Raw genomic sequence first — 25,979 nt, forward strand, 5'->3', positions numbered from 1 at the left:
CATGGCTGGAAAGGCAGCGTGATAGGCAAGACAGGATGGGAGTAGCTCTAAGGGTGACCAGTGATGTGGACCATTGAGGCTGGACTATAATGCTGCTTCTCTACACAGCTCCACAGACTGGAAGCCCAGGTAGGAGGACAGGCTGAGGCATAGATCCTCCATGGTAGTCAGGCACCTTTGACATTTTGGGCCTCAATTCCTTTATACCTTACCTATGCCATCTAGAGACAGCATAGATGAAAACCCTGATGTTGAAGGAGCTGTTTAAAACCCTGGTAACTAAGGGGTGAGAGGATATATGTTGTGTAATTCTTGCTATTATATTTTGTTATTATCTGCTTTCTCCCAGAGAGACAGAGAGAGAGTGAGAGAGAGAGGACTTCAACACTGTGGCTAGAGGTTCAGGGTGGCTGGTCACACCAAACCTCTCAGACCACTGCACTGAAGGGCACTGCAGCCCCAAACGGGGAGGAGGTAAGCAGGCCTAGTGCAATGACAAATAGAAACAAACACGTAGACTTTCCACCCTCTCAAACCCTCTGAATTTACCGTTATTCCTCCCATACATTTACAGCAGAAACACGCTGTGCAGGACATAAGCTATCAAGCAGATCAGCAGGGCTGTCCAAAGGTAACAAGGCAAGTGCAAAATTACTCTCCCAGCTGAATTCATCGCATGCACTGGGATACCCTGAAATGCCAAAAGAGCAATCAAGTCCATTTTCTTAGAGACAAGAAACCCACATTATTTAACAGTTACTTCTCAGTGACTCAAAAAACAAAAAAATGAATATGCAGTTATACTACCGGATAAGTGGCTGTGAGGCTGCAGTGAAGTGGAGCTAATTTCCTCCCCAAGGGTGCATCCTGGTGAGTGCCCACATGTGGTCTGTGGTACCCCAAAGCAGTTTGACATGCCACAAATGGCACGTGGTGCACATGCACCCGTTTGCAGTGCTGCTAATTAGCAGTGCGGCAGGTTTTCTGACACTGGGAGAGCCCGGTGTTGAAAAAAACCACTGCTAAAAAAGGTGGCACACAGCAACAGTAGGCAGTGCCAGAAAGGGAGCCTAGGCACTCAGAGTCACGCTCCGGCTGCTGGCCAGGCTCCGAGCAGCTGGCTCAGTGCTGCTGCTTGCTGCCCCAGGAGGCCCCCAGGACCTCAGGTAAGGCTGCTGGGGCCAGCAGAGATGCTGGCCCCAGCCTCCTTTACGCCACCTGGGACAATTTGGCACACATGCAGGGGTGTGCCCTGGGGTACCAAGCAGCAGCACAAATATGTGCCATTACTACTTGTGCCACAGCAAACGCACACCCCTATATGTGGGGACGTGCCCAGAGAGTGTATTTTACAGACAATCTGTAGAAGGCAGGTAATACAATTACCCGTCTCTAAGTCTTGCAGGGTTACCATGCATCACTTGCATTAGTGTCCATGAGTTACAGCCCTTCATATTTTTTTCTCCTTATTGTACAAGCATTCACTGATCCAACCTTACAACACTCTCAAGATACACATCATTAAATACCAAAACCGATGGAGCAAACTAGACCCCAGTCCGAGTCTGACTGCATTTACTGAGCATAAAGTCATCAAGGCACTGGAGTAATGCTGGTATCAAAATGGTGTACAACCAGAATCCAGCCTTTGAAGGGGCAACAGTCAACAGTTTCACAAGTGTCTGCTTATTCTATGTGCTATAATACCAGGATGCCCAATCGGAAACAGAAATGTGTCTGAGGGCTCAATCCCAACCACCTGGTATCATTTTGAACCCAGTGTAAGTCCACCAGCAACATGTGCTGAGATATAGGCACTCCCTCCTGTACAGGTGTAATTTTAATAGGACTAATTCTAACGTAATGAAACTCATTACACTGAGACAAAAATGGTACAAATGAAACCTAGATTGGGCCCATTATTTATCCCCTGAAAGCTTTAAATGGGTGAGAGGGAAATGACCCTAAGACAGTTAGGACCACTAAGACATGCAGGAAGTCTGCGGTAGGCATTATTTCTCATTTCGACTGGCCTGTAAAGAACAAGCACATAAACAGACTGGAGAAACATGCCCACAAGTGTAAACTTTTAGGTTTTGGCAGTTGCTTAAATAGTTTAAATCACTAAGGAGCATGGAAACAGCTACAGGGTGTCTTCCTCTGTTCTCTCCATAAGAAACCACCAGAAACACTGTCATGGATTGCAAAGCAGAAACAGTCAGGATGAAGGAGAGGAATAACAGTTCCTGGCTATCACCCCGATCAGCAAGCCAAACATTTCTGAACGGCAAGCAGAAAAACATACAGCATATGTGCCGGGAGGGACCAGAGGAAGATGCTGGTTCTCTGTGTCTTACGAGAGCAACCCGACCGACCAGTGCCTGGAATTGGATGCTAGGCTATGAGACATAAATGACTCAACCGTTTTGCCGCCCCGGCCTCTCCTGCATATCAGCTCAGCAGCTTTCTTGGCATTAGAAGTATCCTTTCCTCACCCAGCCCTAACGGCATTTGCTGTGCCAAAGTTATAGCAACAATGACAACAAAAAAGTCACAAGGACACACTCCTAGTGCCACCTTCACTCCCACATCTATCCAATACTTATTACATCAGTGATACATATTTCTGAATCAGAATATTCCCATCTGACCAGGCGCTCCAAATCTGAATAGGAAGCTAATTCTGCAGTGCCTCCAATTGCGTTGTCTTGGCTGAAAAAAAGCCCTCTCTCTTGATATCATACCGAGACTGGATGTTTTTCTTTTAACACTACACACACCCGCAGCTATATAAAAAGTTGTTACCTTTGCTATCTCTCTCCTGGACTCCTACCAGGTCCAGCCTGCAAACTTTTGCTAGCATAAGTATGTCATGGGTGTTCGGATGAGGTGTAATTTGTGACTGACATGGTTTTTGCCAGCAGAAGTCCCTAGAGCTTACTCCCCTTGGCAGGGGAATGGGCGGGCTGGATCAAGTTGCCCTAGTGAAAGGCCAGCTCTGTCAGCACAAGCTGCATAGAAGGATGTTGCCATGCAGTTGCTGATACAGCTATATCTGCAAAGTTATCTGCATCTAGACTTGGCCACACTTCCCATCAGGCCTTCCTTTTCCTTACTGTATATGCAATATCGCTCTTATTGGGATGGAGTCAGTGTTTTGGACCTTCCCCAAAGAACTGAGTATATTTTTGTCTCGCTATTCATAGAAACATGACTCTGACAAGCGACTGATTTTTTTTTTTTTTAGTCTTTTGTGCAGTCACCCTCATTTCCACTCTATCATCATCCCTCTTCTTTTTTTTTTTTTAAATCCTTTGGCTTTTTCTTCTCCTTTTTCTTTTCCCCCTTGTCCATGCCTCTATCTTGGTAGGCATGACACTATACTCATCACCCCAGAATCTCAAATCTCTTTCCCATTCTTCTCTCCCAATCTATCATTCTCTCATTTTGTTTTCTGTATTTAAAAAAAAAATGCAACTGCTTCTTCATCCTATTGTCAAGCCTCTGCTCTTCCTCACCCACCTGAGGAAATGTCTCCCTCTGCACAGACAACCAACAGCCAGCTCTGTATAGAGATATGGCTCCCTGGCAAGGCCTGGGGCTCAGTTTAATGCCATGAAAAGATCCACTGACAAAGGACCTAAGGAGATCAGAGAGCCACCGACCAGACTACTCCTACAGCTAAATCAAACCATAACAAGCCTTTGTGATCAAAGCCTCGGTTTTCTCACTGAATACAATATACATGGTTTCAAGAGGGTATGAACAGCATTGTGCAGTGACAGATGAAAGTGTGATCAAATGCCCAGAGGAAGGGATCTCTACAATGGGCCCCAATCCAGCCAAACAACCAAGCATGTGAGCGCTGACATCGACATCAAGGAGCTACTGTATTTCAGGTGATTAAAGAGCTTTGCCAGGTGCAAACATTTTCTGTAAGCCCTTTTACACAGCCCCTCACCCCTGCTTTGAAGCAGAAGCCTTTTGCCACAAAACAACTCCTTAGATCAGTGGGGGTGGGTGGGTGGGTGGAGAAGGGGTACTTGTATTTGAAGTTCTGGTGCTTTAATTTACCTTGAATGACTCCAAGAAACCTCCATGGCCTCCATTCTCAAATTTATCCTCTTCAGGCCCCAGTCCAAGCATTGCTTGCGTGTGAGCATGCAGCTCATCATGGAGGTTGTCCAGCAACGCAGCTCGTGTCCGGTCCTGAAGAATAAAGAATAAAGAGTCTCTGTTGTTTGCCTGTGGGTTGGCTTGGCATCCTGTGATAAAAATGAATGAGGGAAAAAACAAAACCTGGGTGCAACAGTCCAACCTAAGGGCTCCACGGGTCGAGAATGAATCACACCAAACATGCCATTCAAGGAATTATCACAAGACAGCACGAAGGTAGCTATGCCAGATAGACAAGGACACTAAAATGCTGTGATGGTTCTTTCCTCGACATGCTAACCCACTTATAAGCCCAACAGGGTTTACAGCCTAACAGAAGTCTGCAGCGCAGACATCCCATGTGAAATATATTCTGAGGACATTCACAGGCTGTTGTAAAGTAGCAAAGTGCCTCCTCTGCCTTCCAGACAGAGTTTGAAGTAGCTGTTATAGTCACCCAGACTCTGGTATCAAATGAAACTCCAAAATAGTAACAGCGCTTTTGGGGTCAGGCTGAGAGGCATACTTCCCTGGACAAGCACAGAGAATAAGGGATGTTGGGCAAGGGATGGGCTCGTGAACATATGAGGTCTGGAGCATTCAGCAGTGAGAAATAAAACATGTAGCATCCCCTGCACCAGTGGCTGCACCCCTGCAGGAGGTCAATTTCAACGGTGTTCTTAACAAAGGAGGTATTAGCTAAGGAATAAGGTCTCACTGCCCCAGTGTCAATTTTGACCTAGAAATGGCAATCCAAGACAACACCTGATTCCCGGTTCATGCACCAGTTCCTCTGACCCATATCCTGTCCTTGTGCCTAGCCCAAAAGAGAAGACGATGATGGCGATGACGATGGCGATGGTCATGGTCATGGGAGGGGGAGTAGGAAGGAAGTGGAAAGACAAATACCTCCAGCTTTGCAAACTTGTCTGATTTGCAGCATGCATTTTCAGCATTGATGAGTTTGGTAAGCAGGAACTCCCTAAATTCTGGGTTCTAGGAGAAAATACATAAAGCCAGGTTGGTAAAAGACTTTTTCATACTCTTAGGGAGCTAAACCTTCTATTATCTTACAAACTAATACATACATCTCTAACCATCCCACAATAAGACTTACACATTTGTGCATTAATAGTAAATAACCCATCTACCGCTTCGCTTTTTTTATTCTAGTCTATCAGGAGACATAACCAAACCAGCGTTCTGTCCAGCTGGAGTGCAGACATGGTGGGGATGAGGTTCTGTAGTCATCCAGCCCAGACTGTTCGTGGTAATAGTGCCACTTCCATCACACATGCAGTAATTGCCACAACTGGAGGAGCTCAAGGTTGAAAGAGGCACAACTCTGGCTTTGAGTCGCATCAGAAAGAGTGTGCCTCTGGCAGTGTGACACCCACTGATACTGTGCTATGCATCAACTCATTCATGACTCAAAGAGAAGAGCGCAACACTTCCTGAATCACCAGAGCTGTTCATTTTGTGGGTAAAGTAGGTGCAGTTGAGGTGAAATTCACGTCTGTGCAAGGGACTGGCACAAGATTCACTTAAACACAATTTAAACCCTAAACGGAGGACTTAAGTGATGCTCGGCTCTTATACAAATCCTCTAAGCAGGTGTGAGCTCCACCCTCAATGGAGTATCAGCATATATATATATATGTACACACACACACACACACACACACATATAGAACAAAAGGTCAATAGAGATTTTCATAGAAACAGAAAATGAGGGTTGGAAGGGATCTCAGGAGGTCAAAGCAGGACTGTCCCCAACTAAATGATCCCAGCCAAGGCTTTGTCTAGCTGGGTTTTGAAAACCCCAAGGATGGAGCTTCTATCACCTCTCTGGATAACCTGTTCCAGTGTTTTACTACCCTCCTAATGAGAAAATTCTTCCTAATATTCAAACTAAACTTCCCTTGCCGCAACTTGAGACGGTTGCTCCTTGTTCTGTTGTCTGCCACCACTGAAAACAGTCCGGCTCCATCCTCTTTCGAATCCCCCTGCAGCGAGCTGAAGGCTGCTGTTAAAGCCCCCCCTCACTCTCCTCTTCTTGAGACTAAATAAGCCCAGTTGCCTCAGCCTCGCCTCACCATTTTTGTCACCATCATTTTCCTCACTGTCTTTGTATGGAAAGTTCTTCCATTACAATATTTGTTTCTGTAACAAAGTTCTTAACCTACCTCTGATTTTATGACTATAAAACAGCAGCTGTGGTATGGGTTTAATGTTTAATTAGGAAATTGAGTATGCGGTGCATGTAAGGCAGCGATTCTCAATCAGGGTGCTGTGGCACCCTGGCATGCTTTAAGATCCTTTCAAGAGGGCCACGCAGTATTAGTACTGTTAGCTATATAAGCAAGATTGACAAGATAAAGCTGGAGATATCCAATGGGAATCCAGGGTGTTAATTCTTTTTTTTGACCTGCCGTGGTCTTTCTGAATTCTTTGCAACAGAAAAATTGCTCTTTTATTGTTCTATAGTCAAAAAGCAAATGATAATTAAGAGCTGATCTTTTCTGAGGGGTGCCTTGAGTCTAAAAAGCATGATAAGCCCTGACCTAAGGTTACTGGTTCTCTGAAAAATATTTGCGGGTGAATTTATTTCTCGTCCCGGTAAAGTTTAAGTAGCAATGACTAGAGCAAAGGTTAAGTAGTACGGACCTGAGTCAGTCAGCGAGGGCACAGACTGGTTCAGGGTGTCCCAGGCGGCTCTGCCAGTGCACCTGCCTTCACTCTCAGTGCAATTCACCCTCCATAGTTTGTCATTCCCTCCCAGACACAGACAGCTCATCAGGCTGAATTATGTTAGGCGACGTGGCGGTCTCCACTAGAAGAAGAACCTCCCACAAAATTCACTGTAGCAACCAAATTAGGATTTGCTCCAGTATCTTAGAGCGTAACAGTTAACCACGCACCAGCCAAAACCTGTGGATCTACCCCAACTGACACCAGGCCTTACAAACATACAACCTGCCACATTTCATGCAGGCAGGCCCATTTTCAAAGAGGCCAAGTCAATGCTATTACATTTTCAAACAAAATAATTGCACTTTCTCTTGCACGTCTTACTCTTTGAAATACTGGGGGGCTTGGCAAAGGAGGACCGAAGGAAGGGACATCTTCCCGGGCAGTGACAGACACCTAGGAAAACCAAAAAGAAAATATTAGTTACCTGAGTGCCAAGGTTCAGCAACAATGGCATCAAAATGTCCAGAGCACGCACTTCTTTTTGAGAACTCGGTATCAAGCCCAGCAAGGTTGTTAACAAGATTCCTACTGGATATAATATATACTTATTATCTGCACCGCCCATTTGCAGCCAAACTTGCTTGTGCGGCCTAATGAAGAGAAGCACAGAGACGGGGTGTGTGGGGCACTGGGCTGGGACTCCCCGCTCATTCACAGACCTGCTGGGTGACTTTGGGCAAGTCACTCGAGCCTTCTGCCCCTCTTTCTTCCCCATTATCCTTTTTTTCCTTATGTGTTTAGACTAACATCCCTGGGACTGGAGCTCTCTCCTACTTTATGGGTAGGTACAGCAAATAATATCACTCTGAATCTCAACTGGGGACTCTAGGTCTTGCACAAGGAAGAGGACGACAATGATGACGATATCAAGTGTCAATTCTCAGATTTAACACGGCTTGCAATGACAACTGAGATTGAACAGCAGGAAACATTTGGGAGCGCCTCCATTGCTCGGCAGGCAGGTACAATCTACGTAGTTCTTTCAATTCTTTTCCTCACCCGAGCGTGAAACACGTACCCAACTCCATCCCTGACTTCCCTTAGGGGTCCATCCACATCAGCCAGGAGTGGAACAAAACCTACAAGCGTGTCACCTCAGAGCTGACCCTCAATTGTCCGGCACGTTATAACCGCTGATAACTGCATCCATCACAATCACCCCACTGAAGCCGTGCACTTCTACCATTCAATTTGTTGTATCCACCTATTCTTTCACATTATTATTAGACAGCATATGTCTACAGCCCTGTTCTCTAACTGGATCCTGGAGGCACCCTCACAGTACACCCAATACCAATCGTGTCTCCACAGCATGCGGCTCATTACCTCGCAGATCTGCTCCATCGCAGACCCCCATTCCTGTGCATGTGCCCAGGGCACTCCAACACAACTTGTAGTGTTCCCAATCCCCAGTAGCACATGCTGTACCCTCAGCACGGGTGAACAGGCTGGTGTACCAAGCTGGCTGATAATTTTAGCTCTTTATCTAACAAGTCAGTTGACACTGCTTGGTCAATACACTGCCTACCCTTAATCCATGGGCCTCCAGCTGATGCCTCCGATGCTTTGGCAATCGGCTAACGGGCTAGGATGGTTAAACAAGGCAGAAAAGCAGACTCTGGGAAATTTCAGTTGGGATTTGGAGCTAAATGGGAAGGGCTCTTTGGAGCAAGGGGGAAAAAGAGAAAGTAGAGAATATAATAAATCCTGCTTTTCTCTTCCAGCACTGCAGGCAGTGCCACAGAGCGTGCCTGTTAGACCTAGCGCCATGGAGTTATCTTTCCATTGCAATGATTTATTGTGTGCGCCTGGCTTCTGTCCTAAGCCATCTATTTAAGTTCCAATAAACTTCACTCAGAAAGGTTAAAAGTCAAAGAAAATTATCTGCTGAGCTGACGAACGTCGAGTGAAGCCTGCAAGAACAAGCAGCTTACTGCATAAATGAGAGTCCTTTTGACCTTTTGACTGCGATCTGGAAGCACGTGCAGAAAAATGAAAGGACCTGACAGTCATCAGAGCAGGGCGGGAGTCTGCACATGTGAACGGGCATGTGAATGGCAGCAACACTTAGACTCAACCCCCGAGGGCCCAAACAGTAAGATGGCTTGAAGAGAGAGTCGCTTTCTCTCTCATGCAGGGCATTCATTCCCCTTTATGTTAACTGGCATGTGACTGTCAGGCTACAGCATCACGGGAAATCAGCTGCACAGGAAATCCATGGAGACTGCTCGCATTTCATCTGCCTGCCCTGTCACAGTAGGTACCGGGCTCCTATCTGGCTTTTTGGGATTTGCTTATGAGCAGTCCTGGTTGCAAGCAGCGTTTTAACAAGGTTCACAGCAAGGAGCCAACCAAAAGTCCAGCGAAGGCAATGGAAGGGCTGCCATCGATTTCAAGGAGCCTCGGCTCAATCCGCAACCAAGATCAAGTGGGACCTCAAACTCCAGTTAAGTAATCTGAAGAAACAGGACTAGTTGTGAAGAATATAAAACGGGATTTTTCAAGGAAGCTGCCAGACCGACAGATCCCTGTGGATCTCCTTGGATGCATCAATCCCAGCTCTGCAGCCATCCCAAGACTGCCACTGCAAAACAAGCCTGCTCATTCCTGCCCCTGCCCACATACCACTGAAAAAAATGCCATGTGGTCACCATTACATTAGTGCTGCCCAAGACTGGGGTCCTTACAGCATCCCTGGGATTGCCCCAGAAGGAGCCCCAGGCCATTTTTCCAGGACGATGTGTATGTGGAATAGAAACAAGTGGGCAAGGTTTGTAGTTTGGACCAGTCTCAAGATTGCTAAGGACGGTCGTAGAAACATAGGATCATAGAAACATAGGAGCACAGAATTGTAGAAAATCAGGGTTGCTTGGAAGGGACCTCAGGAGGTCACATCTAATCCAACCCCCGGCTCAAAGCAGGACCATCCCCAAGTATCTCAGCCCAGGCAGGCTTTGTCTAGCCGGGTCTTAAAAGCCTCCAAGAACAGAGATTCCACCACTTCTCTGGGTAGCTTGTTCCAGTGTTTCACTGCCCTCCTAGCGAGAACATTTTTCCTCGTATCCAACCTAAACTTCCCTTGCTGCAACATACCCTTTAGCTCCCAAGCCAACCCCACCAATGATGGTTAGTGTCACCACAGAGGGGCTTTCTCAAGGAGACTTCTAATTACATTTACAGCTAGTGGGTCAGTGCTTTTAGTAAGGACTGGATGTTCACAATCATCTCCTTACGTTTTCCCTGTCCTGCGGATAGAAATCTTGCCAGCCCCTTTATCAACCATATCACCTTCACAAACAAAAATATTTACCCAAAAGCTAAAACAAAGGTTAGTCTAGATCACTTTAGGGAACTCACTTTAGAGCGATACCCGTTCTCAAAGCTAATAACATATTATTCCTATTAAAACTATATTAATTTTAGAGTTACTTGTCTTAGCTTTCAATTTGCTTTTATATGAATGTTTCTGTTCCTGAGGTCCAGAAATTTATTTTCAAGTTTTCATATGATGCCTTATAATCAATCTGAATAATAATCAGAAAGAATATATTCTAAATATATGTTTGAATACTATATAGAAACAGTTATACAATATATACACTCTCCTAAGGCAAATATTTAAAAAACAATATACTATCTTAATATTTCCTTTGTATATATTTAATTAGTATGCTATAAAATGGAAGAGATTTTCTACATTTAGTATCACATTTAATGTTATATATGCATAAACTAATTTTTACTTGTAGTATATTACACACACAAATATTAGTCACTTCAATGGGCTTTGGATCAAGTCTATTGTGAGATGAACAAAGCTTTGATCCTTCAAAAATTTACATACTTAAGTTTATTAAAATGAATAGTCTCTCTCTGAATAAGCATTACTATACACATGGAATTGTGTTCACAGGATGGGAAGTCCTAATCTATTTACCCAAGTTAATACAAACTCATTAAAGGGTGACCACCATACATTCATTTTCAGATCACAGAAGGACCTTGGAAGCGACATTCAACACTTAGGACACCTATACATGTGCAGCAAGGCTGCTCGGAGGTGCTGTAATTACTGCTCTGATAGACTCCAGCGTCATGTGTATCGGCATCCCTGCACTGAAAAATGGTGGCAGGGGCACTTTACCTAGAGCTCATTGAGCAAGCTTTAGTTAAAGTGCCCCCCGCTGCCATTTTTCAGCATGGGGACGCTGATACACAAGATACTTTGGCTGCTTTAATTAGAGCGGCTCTACGAGCCTCTCTAATTAAAGCGCACCCCCCTCCCCCCGGAGCATGTGTATAAACACCCTTAACGTTTGGAATTCACTTACCTTATAGGATGTGTTATCTGTTTCAGGGTTTTCCACCTGCACCACAATGTATGCATGCAGGAAATTTGAAGCAATCATGTCTGGGACAAATGGAGTGTTTTCTTCTTGAAATATGATTGCCACTATGTCATTACCAATGTGTCTCTTCCTCTGGAGCTGAATGGAGAATGGGAATATTTGGTACTTAAACTCAGCAAATAGAAACAAGTAATGACTAGGTATGATTAGTTACTTAAGTTTCCAAAGTTGAACATTTTGGATTAAGTATCCAAAATTAAAGCTAAAGGCAGGGTTAGTTCCCTGAACTCTTTAGGCTGGATAAACTAGATATGCTGTCACTCAGACAGAAGTTCCAGGGTGGATAAAGAAATACACTGGATGCGGTTCTTCAGCCTGTGATGAAGGTCAGGCTAAATTAGCAAAACAACTCTTTCTGGCCTTAAAAATCTATTGATCTAGTTACTTAAATCCATAGTCAAGTACCTATACAAATTACCTAATTTTCAGAGATGCTGAGTCCCAAGAGTTCCTGATATCTCTTTAAATTAAGCCACTTCTGTTAGGGTGTTTTTTTAATGACTTAGGAATCTAAACTTGGCCATGCAAAATTGAAACATTTTGTATCTACACTGGATGAAAAATGACAGGACCACTGTTGTTAAATCTCTGTTGCTGCAAATCTACAGGCTTGGACTGGCATGCCTCAGTATAACTCTTTTAGATAGGGGTATCATTTTTTTAAATTGCTATATTTGAGCGCAACCGCAACATGGGTACAGCTATATTCTTATAATAATATAAAATAGTTGCCCTTTCTCACCATAAAGCAGCTAGATGGGTATAATGGCTTCATATTGGTACAATAAAATAAAAGGATATTTCCATGGGTTTTTTGTTTCAAATATCTTGACTTCTTCAAATTCTGTTTTTTAATTTTTTTTTTTTTTTAACAAAACTCAAACACTTCTGCAAAACAGAGATGAACTCGTGAAATGTTTCAGGATCACTGCAGGTGCACAGAAATATCCTAGCCAGTTCCAATTTAAACTTACATTCAATTCTAACATTCAGCTTTTATTTCTTTTTAAAGATTTCTCTCTAAAACATATTCAGCAGTCTCTTACCTGCTGTGTATCTCCCTCAGTAAAGGGCAGCTTTGTAGAGACATGAAACATTATCTCTCTGTCCCTGAAGACAGTGTACACGGATTCGGCACCCGTCTGCCCATGTGTTACATCCAAACCTCCTCGGAAACTAGAAACAAACGGACATGTTGATGAGAACTGAAGCAATGATAACTGAATATTCACTAAAAGCCACAGCTGCTTGTCAGGTTACCCAATAACACAGAAAACTAACTCCATAAGGAGTAGCTAGTTAACAGAAGAGAGAACTAACTCTTATCTGTATATTTGTATTCAATATTATTATTGGCAGCTGGGGTTACGTTATATATTAGCAACACTTTCAGTTGCCTAAGGTGCAGGAAATGAAATCACTGTATGTGTGTGTGTATGCCTATATATAGATATCTATATATATCTATGTATATGTCTGCCTATATTTATATATATGAAAATGATGCTAATATAAAGATGTTTTAGATATAGATATATAGATATCTATCTAGATATTTATAGATATAGATATAACAACTGAGTCCATACACACACACACATCTTATATAAACACATATATTAAAGACGCACACAAACTAGCTGAACATTTCAATCCTATAGACAGCATTTCCATCTCTAATCACCAGCAGAATCTGGAAGCCCAAAACAATGCAATTGTGGAGGGCACAAGACAATGAATCAGAAGGTTTCAGAAATTAAAAGAAACTAACATTATTTCAATGTTGTTTGTGAAAGCTGCTGAAAGTTTGGTTGGGTTAAGACCCCATGGGCTAAGCAAGTCCTCGGTCTTTTTCCTCACACCCCAGCCAGAAAAGTAATAAAATTCAGTTCTTGTAACTTAATGAAGACACCTGCCCCTACCCACCCCCAGTAGATAGACTGAGACCCACCAACCTCTTTTCATCTGTCCCCTCAGAGAATAAAAACTTCTGGACCTCATCTATGAGAAGCCTCATCCTGCGATTCCTCAGCACACAAACACCTCCCACTGCAACAAACAGGAGAGCTTGCAGGTCTGGCTTCATGCTACCTTCATCATGGACCACTAGGGAAGTTTGACCTCCCAAGCAAGCTCCGGCTTGCACAAATCTGCACCCAACAAGCCATGGTTAAATGGGGAAGCTTCAGCAGCATTTCTACAAGGCAGCTCAGTGGGATCCTCCTTCCCCAGATGAAGCGCCCTCATGACACGCTATTGCAGCTCCAACTACCAGGGGATTTTTCTGTACTTTGTGTCTCTATGCGATGTTCCAGCAGTGCTGAGAATCTGATGCCATGAATCAGTACCATTGGAACAAATTCTGGCAATATCCAGGAGACTGCTCTGGGCGTGTGTCTATATGAGTTTGTTTTATTTTGGACTGAAAATAAACCAGACTGTCTCAAAACCACAGAAAAACCATTCTTGGGGGGGTTTTTGGCAGGTCTGTTCCATTGAGTAACTCCCCAGGTTTGGACTAACAAGCCAAAGCCAGATTTGTTTCTCATTTACACAGCTCAGCCCAGCAACAAAATGACTCTTGCTTTCACACAGTGAATATTTTTACACTTTAAGTAATCTCTTGTTAACTTCATTTGTAAAACAGTCTCTTTTGTGTTTTATTACTGACCCTTTAAAGTCCTGGAGGGTTATGGTATCACCTAACAAACTCAAGAAGTTCTTGAATGCTGGGCTCTCTTCATTGTTTCCAAACAACTCTTCCTCTAAGGTCTGCAAAATACATCAATATGTGATGTTTAACAAATCGCAACCTGCTATTTCACCCTGAGATGCAGAAGCCACACTTTAAAGGCATATTAAAATGAAAGATGCACAGAGCAAAAAAGTGTCTGAAATATCAGCAGTCAGACCTTTATTGTTCACATTGGTCTCCTTGCTTCTGATCTAGCTCCATTGGACTTTCGACATAAATCAGTGTTTGGGGACCTGAAATAATACCCCTTGAATTTAAGCAGTCCCAAAGTTGGGGTGTGGGAAAGGAGGGTGACAGTGCTCAAAACCTGGGACCGGTAACGATCTTCATGACTTCTGAACTCTGGTGTGCCTGTGGGTATGACTTTTGGTAGCTCCAGTGTCACCCTTGGAAATGCATGTTTCACATTCCCCCCCAATAGCTTGAGATTCAATAGAAAGGTACTGGTGCCCCTGCCCCTGTATAGAGAGGATACTGTCTATTCAAACTAGGAAAGAATAGAAACTTAAAAAAAGAAAAACTAACATGAACTCGAGCTAGTAACAGCATTAAACTTGAATTTTACTGCTCATGAAAGGCCCACAAACTATCTTTTTTGGCAAGCTTTGATCATCTTTGAAGTTTAAAGAAGAATGGCTTGAAAATGAGGTATGCAGCCCAAGGGTATCTATGAAAAATGCTGCTGCCCAAGGGCAGAATAATCTTTTATCCCTTTGTCAAATCCAACGGAACAAACATTTTTAGGCGCCTGTCTCAGAAAATAAATATGCTAAATAAAAAACACGGGAAATGTCAATAACCAAATGGCAGGTTGATTTTTTTGACATTGTTTCCATCTTTCTTACTGCAGCAAAGTCAAAAAAATGAATCATCCTGCACATCAGGTTGATTCAAGCAGTCAGCTCTGATGGGTGCCTATGGACTCCGATTCATCTTATATTTTCTGAAAAGAAAAAAAAAAAACCATAAAGAGCTGGCTCTCCTGTTTCCAGCAATCAGTCACATCAACAGTGCTTACTGGTGATGTATGTGTGGTCTACTTCTTCATCATAATGAAAGCTTCTTGGCTAGAGTTATGCAATTTAGGAAGTGGGTGACAGAGGGCAACTGCAGGGGTGGCCAAGGGAAGTCCACTCAAGTGTGGTGGAAGATTGTGATTGACAATCAGACATTTCTACAATCCCTCCTCGGCCTTTCCCATCACTAAAATGAAGCTACCTCTGCTATGTAGCATGACAGCTGTTTTTTTTGCCGCATGGTGCTATTACTACTGCACTATGGTTTCAGACAAGTGAGTAGGGGATGTTTCCATTCAATCCTGCTGAGGGATTTTGGAAACCTTCAATTTAAAATATTGCCTTTGCATTTTCAACCTCATCTATCCCTTTCCTTACACCCACCTCTGCTGTGATGCCATTTGGCAAGCAGCAGGCTGAGACTTTCATTTTTCTATTGGATGCCATTTATATTGTAACTTCATCCTCCCAACCCTGTCTCTTTCCATTAGCCTCTCTGTTCATCTGTCCCATACCTAGCACACAAGTTGTCTGAGGCAAGGACCAAACACTTTGCAATTGGCCTCTAGCGTGCTTAACGCATTGTGGCACTTATCCCAGACTGAGTCTCCTAGATGGCTCGGCAAGTCAAACAATATGGAATATTTACAATAGGAAAGTGTACAATAGTCCTAGGCTCCAATGAAGTCTTAATAAAAGTTCCTGCAGGCAACTGTGGAAGGACTGAAAAAGCTCTTGGGAGAAAGTATGGCTAATACCAAATCCAAATTAATACTTCGTTAAAAAATCAGAATCTTAATCATCTTGCTACTGGTATATTTTGAAACAAAGAGACCTTCATTAAGTTCTTTGCATTAGTTATTCTGTACAAAATAAGATGCAATGCAGAAAGATAATTAGAATGCCTCTCAGAATAATCTCTGTTAAATTATAAGGTTCATCTGTGTCTGTCTTTTGTACCCTAAACTCCTAGGTTAATGAAAGCATTTTCAGTGAACACATGTCTTCATAGCCTACAGTCCTCCAAAACAAATGCAACTGCTTGACTATCTAAACACACATTTGATTAAAAATACATGGTTGCTAAAGTGTGGTTTCAGGTTAGTTTATTTGCCGGGCTTGATTTGCATATTCATTTTTTCAATCGTTTATTAACAAGCAAGAAATATTTGCAAGTAATACGAAACATTTTATAGGAAAGAAAACACCATAATGCAGTATATCACACACAACAAAATTAATCTCGAGCCCCATTTTCAGAAGTGCTTATTGTCTTGAATTGCTTACGGAAATCAGTCCCTATAGCAACTTGCTGGGATGTGCTAAATAACAATACCCTGGGGTTTCTTACCTGCTTGAATTTTTGATAGATCACACCAAACTTAAACGTATTATTGACTTCATGTTCATCATACGACACTATCATCTGAGATGCCTGGAATAAAACAGAGGTTGAAATGATTTCGACCTGTATGTCATAGTCAGAGCATTACCAGGAAAAACGATAGTTTCTTTGAGAAGCACCACGCCTGAACAAAATGGCAAGGTTGTATGGGCAGGGTAGATCAGGCTTCCATCCGCGCACAGCTCCCAATCCTTATTACTCATTTATGAAGTGCCGTGCATATTCATGGCTCAGTACAGTGGAAAGACAAGCTCAGACAGATTAGAAGTTATTGCCCCAAATGGCTTACAATCATAAGGCGACTAGGGTGTACAGGAGGAAGGTGAGGCCATTAAGGAAGAATGCTTCATCAAATTAGGGTCTTTTCCAGTAGTTTCTTTAAAAAGGAAATGGAGGGAGTTGAGTCTGTTTTACAAACAAGGCCATTTTGGGACCATGGAAGTAAAAAGCCTGGAAATGCGTGTGGCTGAAAAAGACCAAGGAGGGAGAGAGGTGTATAAAGGGTGGGTTCAAAGGAATAGGATGGGATACAGATTGCAGAAAGATAAAATGAAGCTTTACAGCCAACGCCAGAAAAAACTCTGACAGCCTGGAAGCTAATAAACCAATGGAGGAGGTGAACATGAAGAGACAGATGCAGTTGAACTAGTACAGGAAGGAAAACCAAAATGAAATTTCCACAGAATTATAGGCCAAAATTTCAACAGTGCCCACAGTTTCTTAATGGATAGTTTCAAATGTATTCCCTAGCCAGCCTCCCCTGAGGTTGACTCCACCTTGACTTCAGCAGAGTCTTTTGATGCTCACCAGCTATGGTGCCCAAAATACAAAAGGTGTGGAGAACCCAGAGCTCACACAGTCTTTAAATGAGTCAGGGTAAAACTTCCCCACAGCTTGAAGTTACTTATGGCTAAAGCACTCAGGGGAACCTCATTAATGGCCATATTTAGAACACCTTTATTTAAAAGAGATACATTTATGTATTTCAAATGAATGTAAGTTAATAGGAGAGCAGCTGTCAAAGCCATTTTTCATATTAAAGTATGCAACAGACATTCTCAAATTTCCAAATGACTAGTCAGTAGCATTATGAATAATAAAAAAATGACAGAATAAAATCATATTGCCCTTGGTTCACATCAAAAGGTAGCAAAAGTGCCTTATAAATGTACTGTCTCCAGCATAAAAGATTCATAAAAATTATGAATGGGCTTTTGTTTCCCAATAAAAGGTTTCTCTGGAAGCACAACTGCATCAATCCAAGAGTTCTGAAGCCTTGATCAAGGAAACAAACTAGATCCAGGTGCCAGATCACTTTTCAAGTGCTTAATTTGGCCTATCTCATACCTGTCCCACCTTCTGTGAGCAGACACTGAGCTGGTATAAATTGTCACAGCTCTACTGAGTGATGACAATTCTACTCTGCCTATGGATGTGCCCACCCCACCCCACATGCCCTCCATTTCTCAATCTGCAATGTAATTATCTAGTTGAACTGAGCCTGTGTGTGGATTGATGCAGCCCACTTATTCATATTTTATACCACCTAAACCTAGAAAAGGGTAGCTACCCATATAATCTGCCTGTTGGTGGGCCAGACCCCCAGCAGATCTCACTTGGCATAGATAAGGATCTACGTCTATGTTTCTCCTCCCTGTAATGGTTGGGAGACTTAAAATAGTAAGAGCCCTCTTCATCTATCAGCTAGTGGAGTTATTCCTTTAGCCTAAGCAGAAGCGGCTTAGGTGAGTAGTACCGATAGTCTTCAGGTTCAAATTCTGTCAAGGCTCCATGTGGAGCAAAGACTGTACCTTTGGAAAACCACATTAATGTGGACCTCCTAATCTAGACTGTGACTTTCCAGTGACCTCAAGTAAATGAGAATTTGCTCTCTAACTCCTCTACCTTTAAGAACCCTTACACGGTTAAAGAACAGCCATTACTGCTCTTCATTGGGGTTGATGGTCACTGTGGAATCAGTCTGACCCTCTTAGGTTAGTTATGTGAATGTATTCAAATTGGCTATAATAAATATTTTCATTTTATCTCCTGCATGGCATCTGTAGATATTCTGCTTCTGCCAACAGGGGCTTCACTGTAAAAAAAGTTGGACAATTCCAAGCCATTTACTATTCAGGAATGGTTTCTTTTGTCTTATCCTGTTTTACTCTCTTTGAAGAATTCAAGTCCAAAACAAACTATGCCATAACAATTATGAATATAATCCCTGTGTTCCTGCAACCATCTTGCAGTTAGGATGTGGTCATCAACCCTTGAGGATTCAAATGATTAATTGAAGAGTTATAGCACTGAGATAGAGGGTTCTCAGAAACATCAAGACTTTGTGCAAGAGTGGGGGTGAACATATAGCTCATGATCATCTTTTGGTTCATGTGCTATGCCAGAATAAAATGTTTGCAATAGGGTCCTTCCTGGGTGGCTGTGAAGCCCCTTAGCCCTTGTCACCTCTGCTTTCTTTGGGGCCATTCCCCTTCAACTCTCCTGCCACACCTTGCTGTAATTACACTTTTTCAAAAGGGAGGCTGTGCCAGGGCTCCCCAAGCCAGATCTTATGCTCATGAGTACAGGTGTCCCTACTCGTGGCCTGAAGAGCTAATTTTACAGCCTCCTCATCCCCCCTTCTAGCCACCCCCAAGCATCACAGATATTACCAATCATCACTCACTAGCTCAGGCCTGCATATTCTGCCCCTCCTAGGCTCAGGCTGCTGTCTCCTGCCCACACCGCAGCACTTCACCTGTCTTGTCTACTCCTGGGCATGGCCCTGGGTCCCTGACCCTGTTTCCAACTCTTAGAGGCACTTGGCCCTGCCCCTGTCTCTGCCCTTCTCCGAGCTGTATGTCCCTGCCCCTGTCAGTCTCTGGCTGTGGCCCTCCTCAGCCTTTGACCCTCCCTGGCCCTGATCCTAGACCAGTTGAGATCTCTGGGCTCCATGGCCCTGCCAGTCTCCGGTTGTACCCCTTCTCGACCTTTGGTCCCTACTCCTGAGACCTGACCCTGCTCCTAGGCTGGCTGAGACCTGCTGAGTTATAGGTTCTTACCCCTCCTGGGCTACAGGCCCCAGACCCCGGCTATAGCCCTGCTCCTTGGCCTTGGCCCCTATCCCATGGGCCCTGACCCCTCTTTTGGGCCAGTTGAGACCTCCACCCCTACTATAGTCTCAGTCCCTAAACCACTAGCCTTGCTTACCCCAGCTCAGTGTCTCAGTATTAATCAGGAGCCTTGCTACAGTCCTGCTGCTCAGGAGCAATTCCCTCCAAGGCTCTCCAGGCTAGACTGCCTGCTCAGCTCGACCTCAGACTTACACTCTGCTAACCTGGACCCTTTAGGACATGTGGTTCCTAATTGCCCCCTGCCACACCTACAGGCTGCTTCTCACCCAGTCTGCCTTCTCTTATAGTAGGAGCACCAAGCCTCTTGCTACAATGCTTCATCCCAAAGCAGAATAAACTACCTGCCCAGGCATTTTTATAACTGTTAAGTCATTTCAGGGGTCACGCCTCCTCTCATGCACAACCAAAAATTTGACCCCATGCTTGTGACCAGAATTGGATCCTCAGATAGGCACAATGGGTGAAATGTTTTATTGCTGCTGGGGTGTCAGGGGCGTTTTTGTGGGCCTCCTCAGCCAATACATTTCAGAATTTCACCTTAAATCTCTAGAGCTGCAGCGTCATCACCAGAGGTGTTTTAGAGCTGCAGAGCCATCACTAAACCCGACTGCTGCAGAGAGGTTCATGTGACCATTTATTATACTTTCAAGCCTTGGGAGATGGGATTCTCAAACCAAAGAATTTATGTTTTCACTTCAGCTTCAAGCAACCCTACACGTTTTAGGGTGAGACCAGCTTAGGTTCACTTATCCCTTACATATCAGGTGAAACCCATGAGTTCCAGATCATTTTCTCACAAAAGACAAAACTGGCCCTCAGTTTGCTCAAATGTGGGCTCATATTAGCAGAGAATCTTAATAAAATCTCAATGAACTTTTCAAAAGCGGGGGGTTAGAAATATGGAGCTTTTCATGGAATCCCAAACTGTGCTATTCTCCAAGTTATCAGGTCTACTGCTTTGGGCACATAGCCGTGACTGGCGTGTCGCAGTGACCAAAGCTCTTTAAACTGTCCAATGTGTATGCATTAATGCCAGAGTCCTACCAAAAATGACCTACTGACTACATAAGAGATTTGGATGGTTTGACTTTAAATGACATAAACTTTACAAAGCAGGACCACTAACCCCCCACACACACCAATTTATAAGCGGCTGTTCACCCTAACACAGAGAAATTGGGGAATAGCCTCCTCTCTAATTTCTAGGGAGCTCAATGATATCACGGCCCTCACTTGAGTAGAATCAGCATTATTCTAAGTTCGAAACAACTGGCATATAGTGCACTGAATTGGTTCATTATGGTAATCTGTCTATTTCGGGAATTTCCAAGATTGTATACTGATTTATCCAATTAAAAATAGAATCTTAAAAGCTACATGGTTCAGAAGAAACTTCCTTAAAAATACACAGCCAGACATAGACAGCATTTGCTTCTGTGGTCCATATAAGGGAGCCCTTTGTGTCAGGGGACACTGACACCTGTCATATCATAGGGTACTAATCTTTTGTGATCTTGATTCAGGTGAGATGACTGAGGCCAGGGAAAAAGTTCAGTGTTTTATTCTTCCTGAGTGTCACACCCATTAATAATGGTGCATGATATGATGCATCATATATATTCCCATATCATTCACCCTTATTAAACTCCTCTCAGCGCTGCATCAGGAGATAAGAAATTTGCAGGGAGGAGAGGGGAAATCCAAGGAAAAAGTTTACTTCCCACGATCATTTGTGCAGCTAACCTCCCAGTTAATATACCCTCCCATTTTGCACATGAAAATAAGCACACAAATTAAGTGTGCAATTGTACAAGCAGTTTTGAAAGTCAAACTAGCCAGCCATTCTTCACCAAAATACTTTACGCTCTTGAACCTTACCTTGGGATACAACACTGGGTTAAATTTCAGTCCGGAGGCATCATCACAGAAAGCCTGTCATGAAGACAAAAAGACTTGACATGAGGAAGCTGGACAGGTTTTACAGAAGCAGCTGGATCCTTTCTACCCTTCAACAGGGCTAGGGACATACACATACAAACAAACAATTCCCTGAGGGCTCATCTTCTCCAGCATACAGGCAAAACTGATTCTGATCTGAACAGCAAGCCCCACCAGTATTCCCAAGGTACTGCATCAGGGAACGTATTTAGTCCGAAGTAAATTCAAAGTCAAGACATTAATATAAGGAGCCAAACTCTGTCCTACAATGCATGCATCATTCTCACAGCTTCTTCCCTAAATGGAATTCAAGTTATTTTGGAAATTGGACAGGTGAAGATTATACACAGCCCTTGCCTTTTTACACTCAAGGGATGGCACAAAATAGAGCAATGAAAATAATGACTCATTGACATTTAACTGCCACATATATAGAATTTTATTTCTGTATCCATTCACTGTTCCCCACTTTTCACCCAGCTTTGTGTATGAACAACCACAAACCAATGAAGGAGAAGAAAGATTCGTTGCCTGTAAAGGGTAAATCACACACACAACAGAAGAACCTGTTGGACCTTAGGACTCCAAAGCGGCTGCTTAGTTGCGAGTGGCTCTTTGAAAAAAATGTTATGGGCATGGGTGGTAGTGTTATGTGTTTGTACTTGACAGCACACAACAGGTTTGCTTTTCTGGCAATCGTGAATAATGTAAAACACGGGGTAGCTAGCTCTATCAATCCTTCTACAAGCTCTGTAGGTCTCTCTTCCTTTTGAAGTGGAAACACTTTGCCACAATTTATGTAAGGATGCTGTTGTGGTTCATTGGTTAGTACCGGCAATTCATGTGGCTTCTCCACCAAGCAAGTCTGTGCGCCACTCATTTTGGTAACCAATCACAGAGCTCAACAACTACACTCATGAATAGTGACTAAGGGCAGCAAACAATTTGCCAGCAACCTACAGACTGATATTTTTTTTTAAATCCCAAAGCATCCAAACAAATGGGCAAAAATCACAGTCTGTCCTCACATTACACGTGATCCAGATGAAACACAAAAATGGCCCAATTGACTACATGGCAATTTGTTTCCCTCCATAGCTAAAGTAAGAACTGAAAGATGATCACAACAAATTGTTCCCTGCAGAAAAGGATGCAGTGTGCAGGCAAATTAAAACAGTGCTTTTTGGTGCTTGTCACACAGAGTGTGTACAAACTGAGCACATGCATGTGTGGCCATGCATATTGCTACCCAGATGCTGTGAGCCTAATGCCTAAAATACTGGAAAAAGCTTCTACAAGCTTTTCTTTATGGATATAAATTATTTTAGAGCTGCTCCCACCCTGAATTCATTTTATGGCTCTCTCTCCACTCTGGCAGCAGCAAACCATTCTTGCTCTCATGTGTAACATGCAATAACAACCACCAATAATACCTCATGCAGTGCTCCTAAAGCACAACTCAAAGGTTGCAAAGATCACTGAGATTTACAATCATTAGTCTATACTGCAATCACTCGAATCAAGAGAGAAGGTTTACAGAGAGGTACCTGAGTGAGTTTTCAGCTACCCACAGAGGTTAACATGAAGCTAATTTTTCCTGTTTCTCATCACAAACCGCAGCCTGTGTTGAGCTCTGTGATGCCCTGGCTGGACAGTTACTCCTATTCAAAAGGTAGCCAATATGCATGCAGCACAGGTCTCATACTGCAATCACTTGAACTACACAGTAGATGTAACCTATGGCTCATGCTGCTCCTCAGAGGTACATATTATATTTACCCCACTTTACAGATGGGAAAACTAAGCCACAAAGCAGTTTAGTGACATGCCCAATGCCACACAGCCAGTTAACAGAGCCTGGAATAGAATCCTACAATCTGGACACTGTTCTCTGCTCTAGATATTTGAGAATCCTAACTCCTGTGACCAAGAGAGAGGACATAGCAGCACAGGATTTGCATTTGCTAAACTTTTCATCGTGCATCTGTCAGCTCTGTGTCTAGCAAACCATGTCTCTAAAGTCAATAAGACACCTTACCTTTGCAATCTGTGGGATACTAGGAAGCTTGCTAAGTCCTGCCAGGGGGATACGTTCATGTAAGGTTTTCACTTTGGACCTAAGGAAAAGAGCAGCACAGACAGCATGAGATAAGTTATGACATACTGATCGGTTATTGGTGCTTCTGTGCATACTAATAATGACCATGTTTGCAACGTACTCTAAAAAGCACAGCAGGAAACTCTTCCAGATGTTTGGAAATGATACTCTACTGAATTTTCTGGGCACAGCTAGTAACCGATGCCTCAATTTCTTTCCTATCCCTGCAGTTTTGTTATGTTAAAATATTCATATTTTGAGAAAGGGAGGGAATAAGAAAGTAATTCAGATGCATCAGGTCTCATCAGTTTACAGAAAGGATGGTGCTAAATAAGATTGATATTATCCAATATACTTGCAGAGATTTTTATATTCAGTTTCAGAGGGCTTAGCTATAGATCAAAGTCTACTGCTCACACTAAAGCAAACAAGATATTGTATTCCCAATCCAGAGACAGTAAAATACTTGTTTTCTTACCACCTCCTCCATGTAACCCCCCATGGGTACCCAGCCCCTATGCATCTTTAGAGTGATAAAACACATCAAAGAGCATTTGAAGAGACATTTTTGTTTAACCTCCTGGGTTTTTTCCCCATCGTACCTGAGAATAATCCTTAAATATTCAGTGCCATCTGCCTCTTCACACTTAATAGAAAGGATCAGATTTCCTAGGCTGCTGGCTGTACAATAGAAATTTAAATGATCCTAAAAATAGAAGAGATGTGTTAACAGTGTGATAAGGCAGCCCACTAATGGCAACAACATCTATCCCTGCTACCCAGAATGCTACTTAGACACTGGCCCATATGCCAAGAGGGAACAGATGAATCATTTCCGTTTTAAGATATTCTCCAGCACCTCACTTGCAGACGCTCTGTATCCCCATCCACTGGGAATCTGAAAGGGCTGATTTATTTTTTCTGCCTGTAGACTTTAATATTCTCCTCTTAGTCCGTTCACCAGGACAAAGTGCATTACAATAAGGCGATCGACAAAAATAAATAAGGCTTTTTCCCGCAGCATAAAGCAATATAAGGGTTGAGAATGCCAACTGCCAGGAGATCAGTGAAAGGTTCAGATTTCAAAGAAATTATCATTCATCCAATGTCTGTGTGAAATGTCTGAGCTAGAAATCCAGAGCCAAACAGCTCCTGCTATTCGCTCTCCACCACAAAAAAAGAGGAAGCAAAACAGGAAAATTTGGATCTTCATCCAAATGTTGTGGTGTGGGACTGTGACTAAATTTTAATTTGATTATCACTATAATCATTGTGCAATATAAATGAGGTTATGATTATGAATCAGGGGACTAGTGACAAGCTTTAGAAGAGGTTTGTCTGAGTCTCCCAATGCATCACTATTTTCATTCAAATTACACCTTGAAACCTCACAGCTTTCAAGTGAAAAAGTCCTGAGTGAAGACAGGAACAGGATTTCTAATCACTGCCATCATGTGACCACAAATGTATAAACAGAAGCAGGGCAGGGTAGCACCTTAGAGACAAACTAGTTCAAGGAGTCAAAAGCTTTCATAGGTGACATTTCAGATATTATGAAAAGACTTCCAACCAGAAGCAAATTTAAAGACAAAGGATAGGGGAGGGGGCACTCATAGATATTTATAGATATCATCTAGGTGAGCACAAATTATGAGACTAGGCTTAACAAAGAGCTAAATGAGATTCCACTCCCACCTTCATCAAAGAGGGTTTCAAAAATTTGAAGAAGAAAAAAATAAACATTTTCAACCAACTTCCCTAATTAGATCTCCCAACAAACACCTGTGCATCACAGCCACTAGACACGGACACCAAGAAATACAGGCACTTCTTATCCACTGACCTTCCCTAGAAAGTGTTTCCTGTATGCTCTGGCTTCACCTTTGCATTCCAGCTTATAGCCGTACGTGCTCGGGCTGAGGTTTTCCTCTTCCTCTTCACAGATGCTGCTATCCGAGGAGGTGGGCGTGCTGAGATTCTCTGGGTCTTCAATCCAGTACCCCCCAAATTGGGGCAGAATAATCAAAGGGTAAGGGCTTCCTTTCTCTAGTATCTGAAAAGGATTTTTAATACGGTGCAGTAAGGACACAGCACAGTGCAAAAGGAACAGGATGAGTCAGGGTCTCAACCCATGCAGGCTGAGAAAAATGGGAGTTTTGCTTCAATCCAGTTTGGCTCAGACCCTCAGCACCTCCTGCGGGTCTGAGGAACCAAGTATTTCAAAATTACAATCGAGTGCTCTCCCCCTCCTCCCCTGAAATTATGGGACTGGTTTAAAAAATCATTCAATTGTTGAAAAATATATTTGGGGCTCT

At 43.1% G+C, this 25,979-nt stretch overlaps 1 protein-coding gene across 5 annotated transcripts in view; it reads right to left on the reverse strand.

Annotated features, from left to right (window-relative positions):
- RAP1GAP2 (RAP1 GTPase activating protein 2) overlaps nt 1–25,979 on the reverse strand; it is a 242,437-nt gene that overhangs the window by 21,094 nt on the left and 195,364 nt on the right. For all 5 annotated transcript variants that reach the window (XM_090025861.1, XM_090025860.1, XM_090025863.1 and 2 more), the window contains 11 exons: nt 25,508–25,717; nt 24,267–24,370; nt 23,605–23,683; nt 21,507–21,560; nt 16,441–16,524; nt 13,990–14,090; nt 12,365–12,494; nt 11,241–11,396; nt 7,231–7,302; nt 5,065–5,151; nt 4,075–4,209 (listed from right to left, as the gene is read on the reverse strand). In XM_090025861.1, the coding sequence (XP_089881987.1) occupies nt 4,075–4,209; nt 5,065–5,151; nt 7,231–7,302; nt 11,241–11,396; nt 12,365–12,494; nt 13,990–14,090; nt 16,441–16,524; nt 21,507–21,560; nt 23,605–23,683; nt 24,267–24,370; nt 25,508–25,717 (1,212 nt within the window). The remainder of the gene's footprint in view (nt 1–4,074; nt 4,210–5,064; nt 5,152–7,230; nt 7,303–11,240; nt 11,397–12,364; nt 12,495–13,989; nt 14,091–16,440; nt 16,525–21,506; nt 21,561–23,604; nt 23,684–24,266; nt 24,371–25,507; nt 25,718–25,979) is intronic.

Source organism: Crocodylus siamensis, chromosome 13 (assembly GCF_052110815.1).
Source record: "Crocodylus siamensis isolate JL-2025a chromosome 13, ASM5211081v1, whole genome shotgun sequence".
In the NCBI taxonomy this organism is placed as follows: Eukaryota; Metazoa; Chordata; order Crocodylia; family Crocodylidae; genus Crocodylus; species Crocodylus siamensis.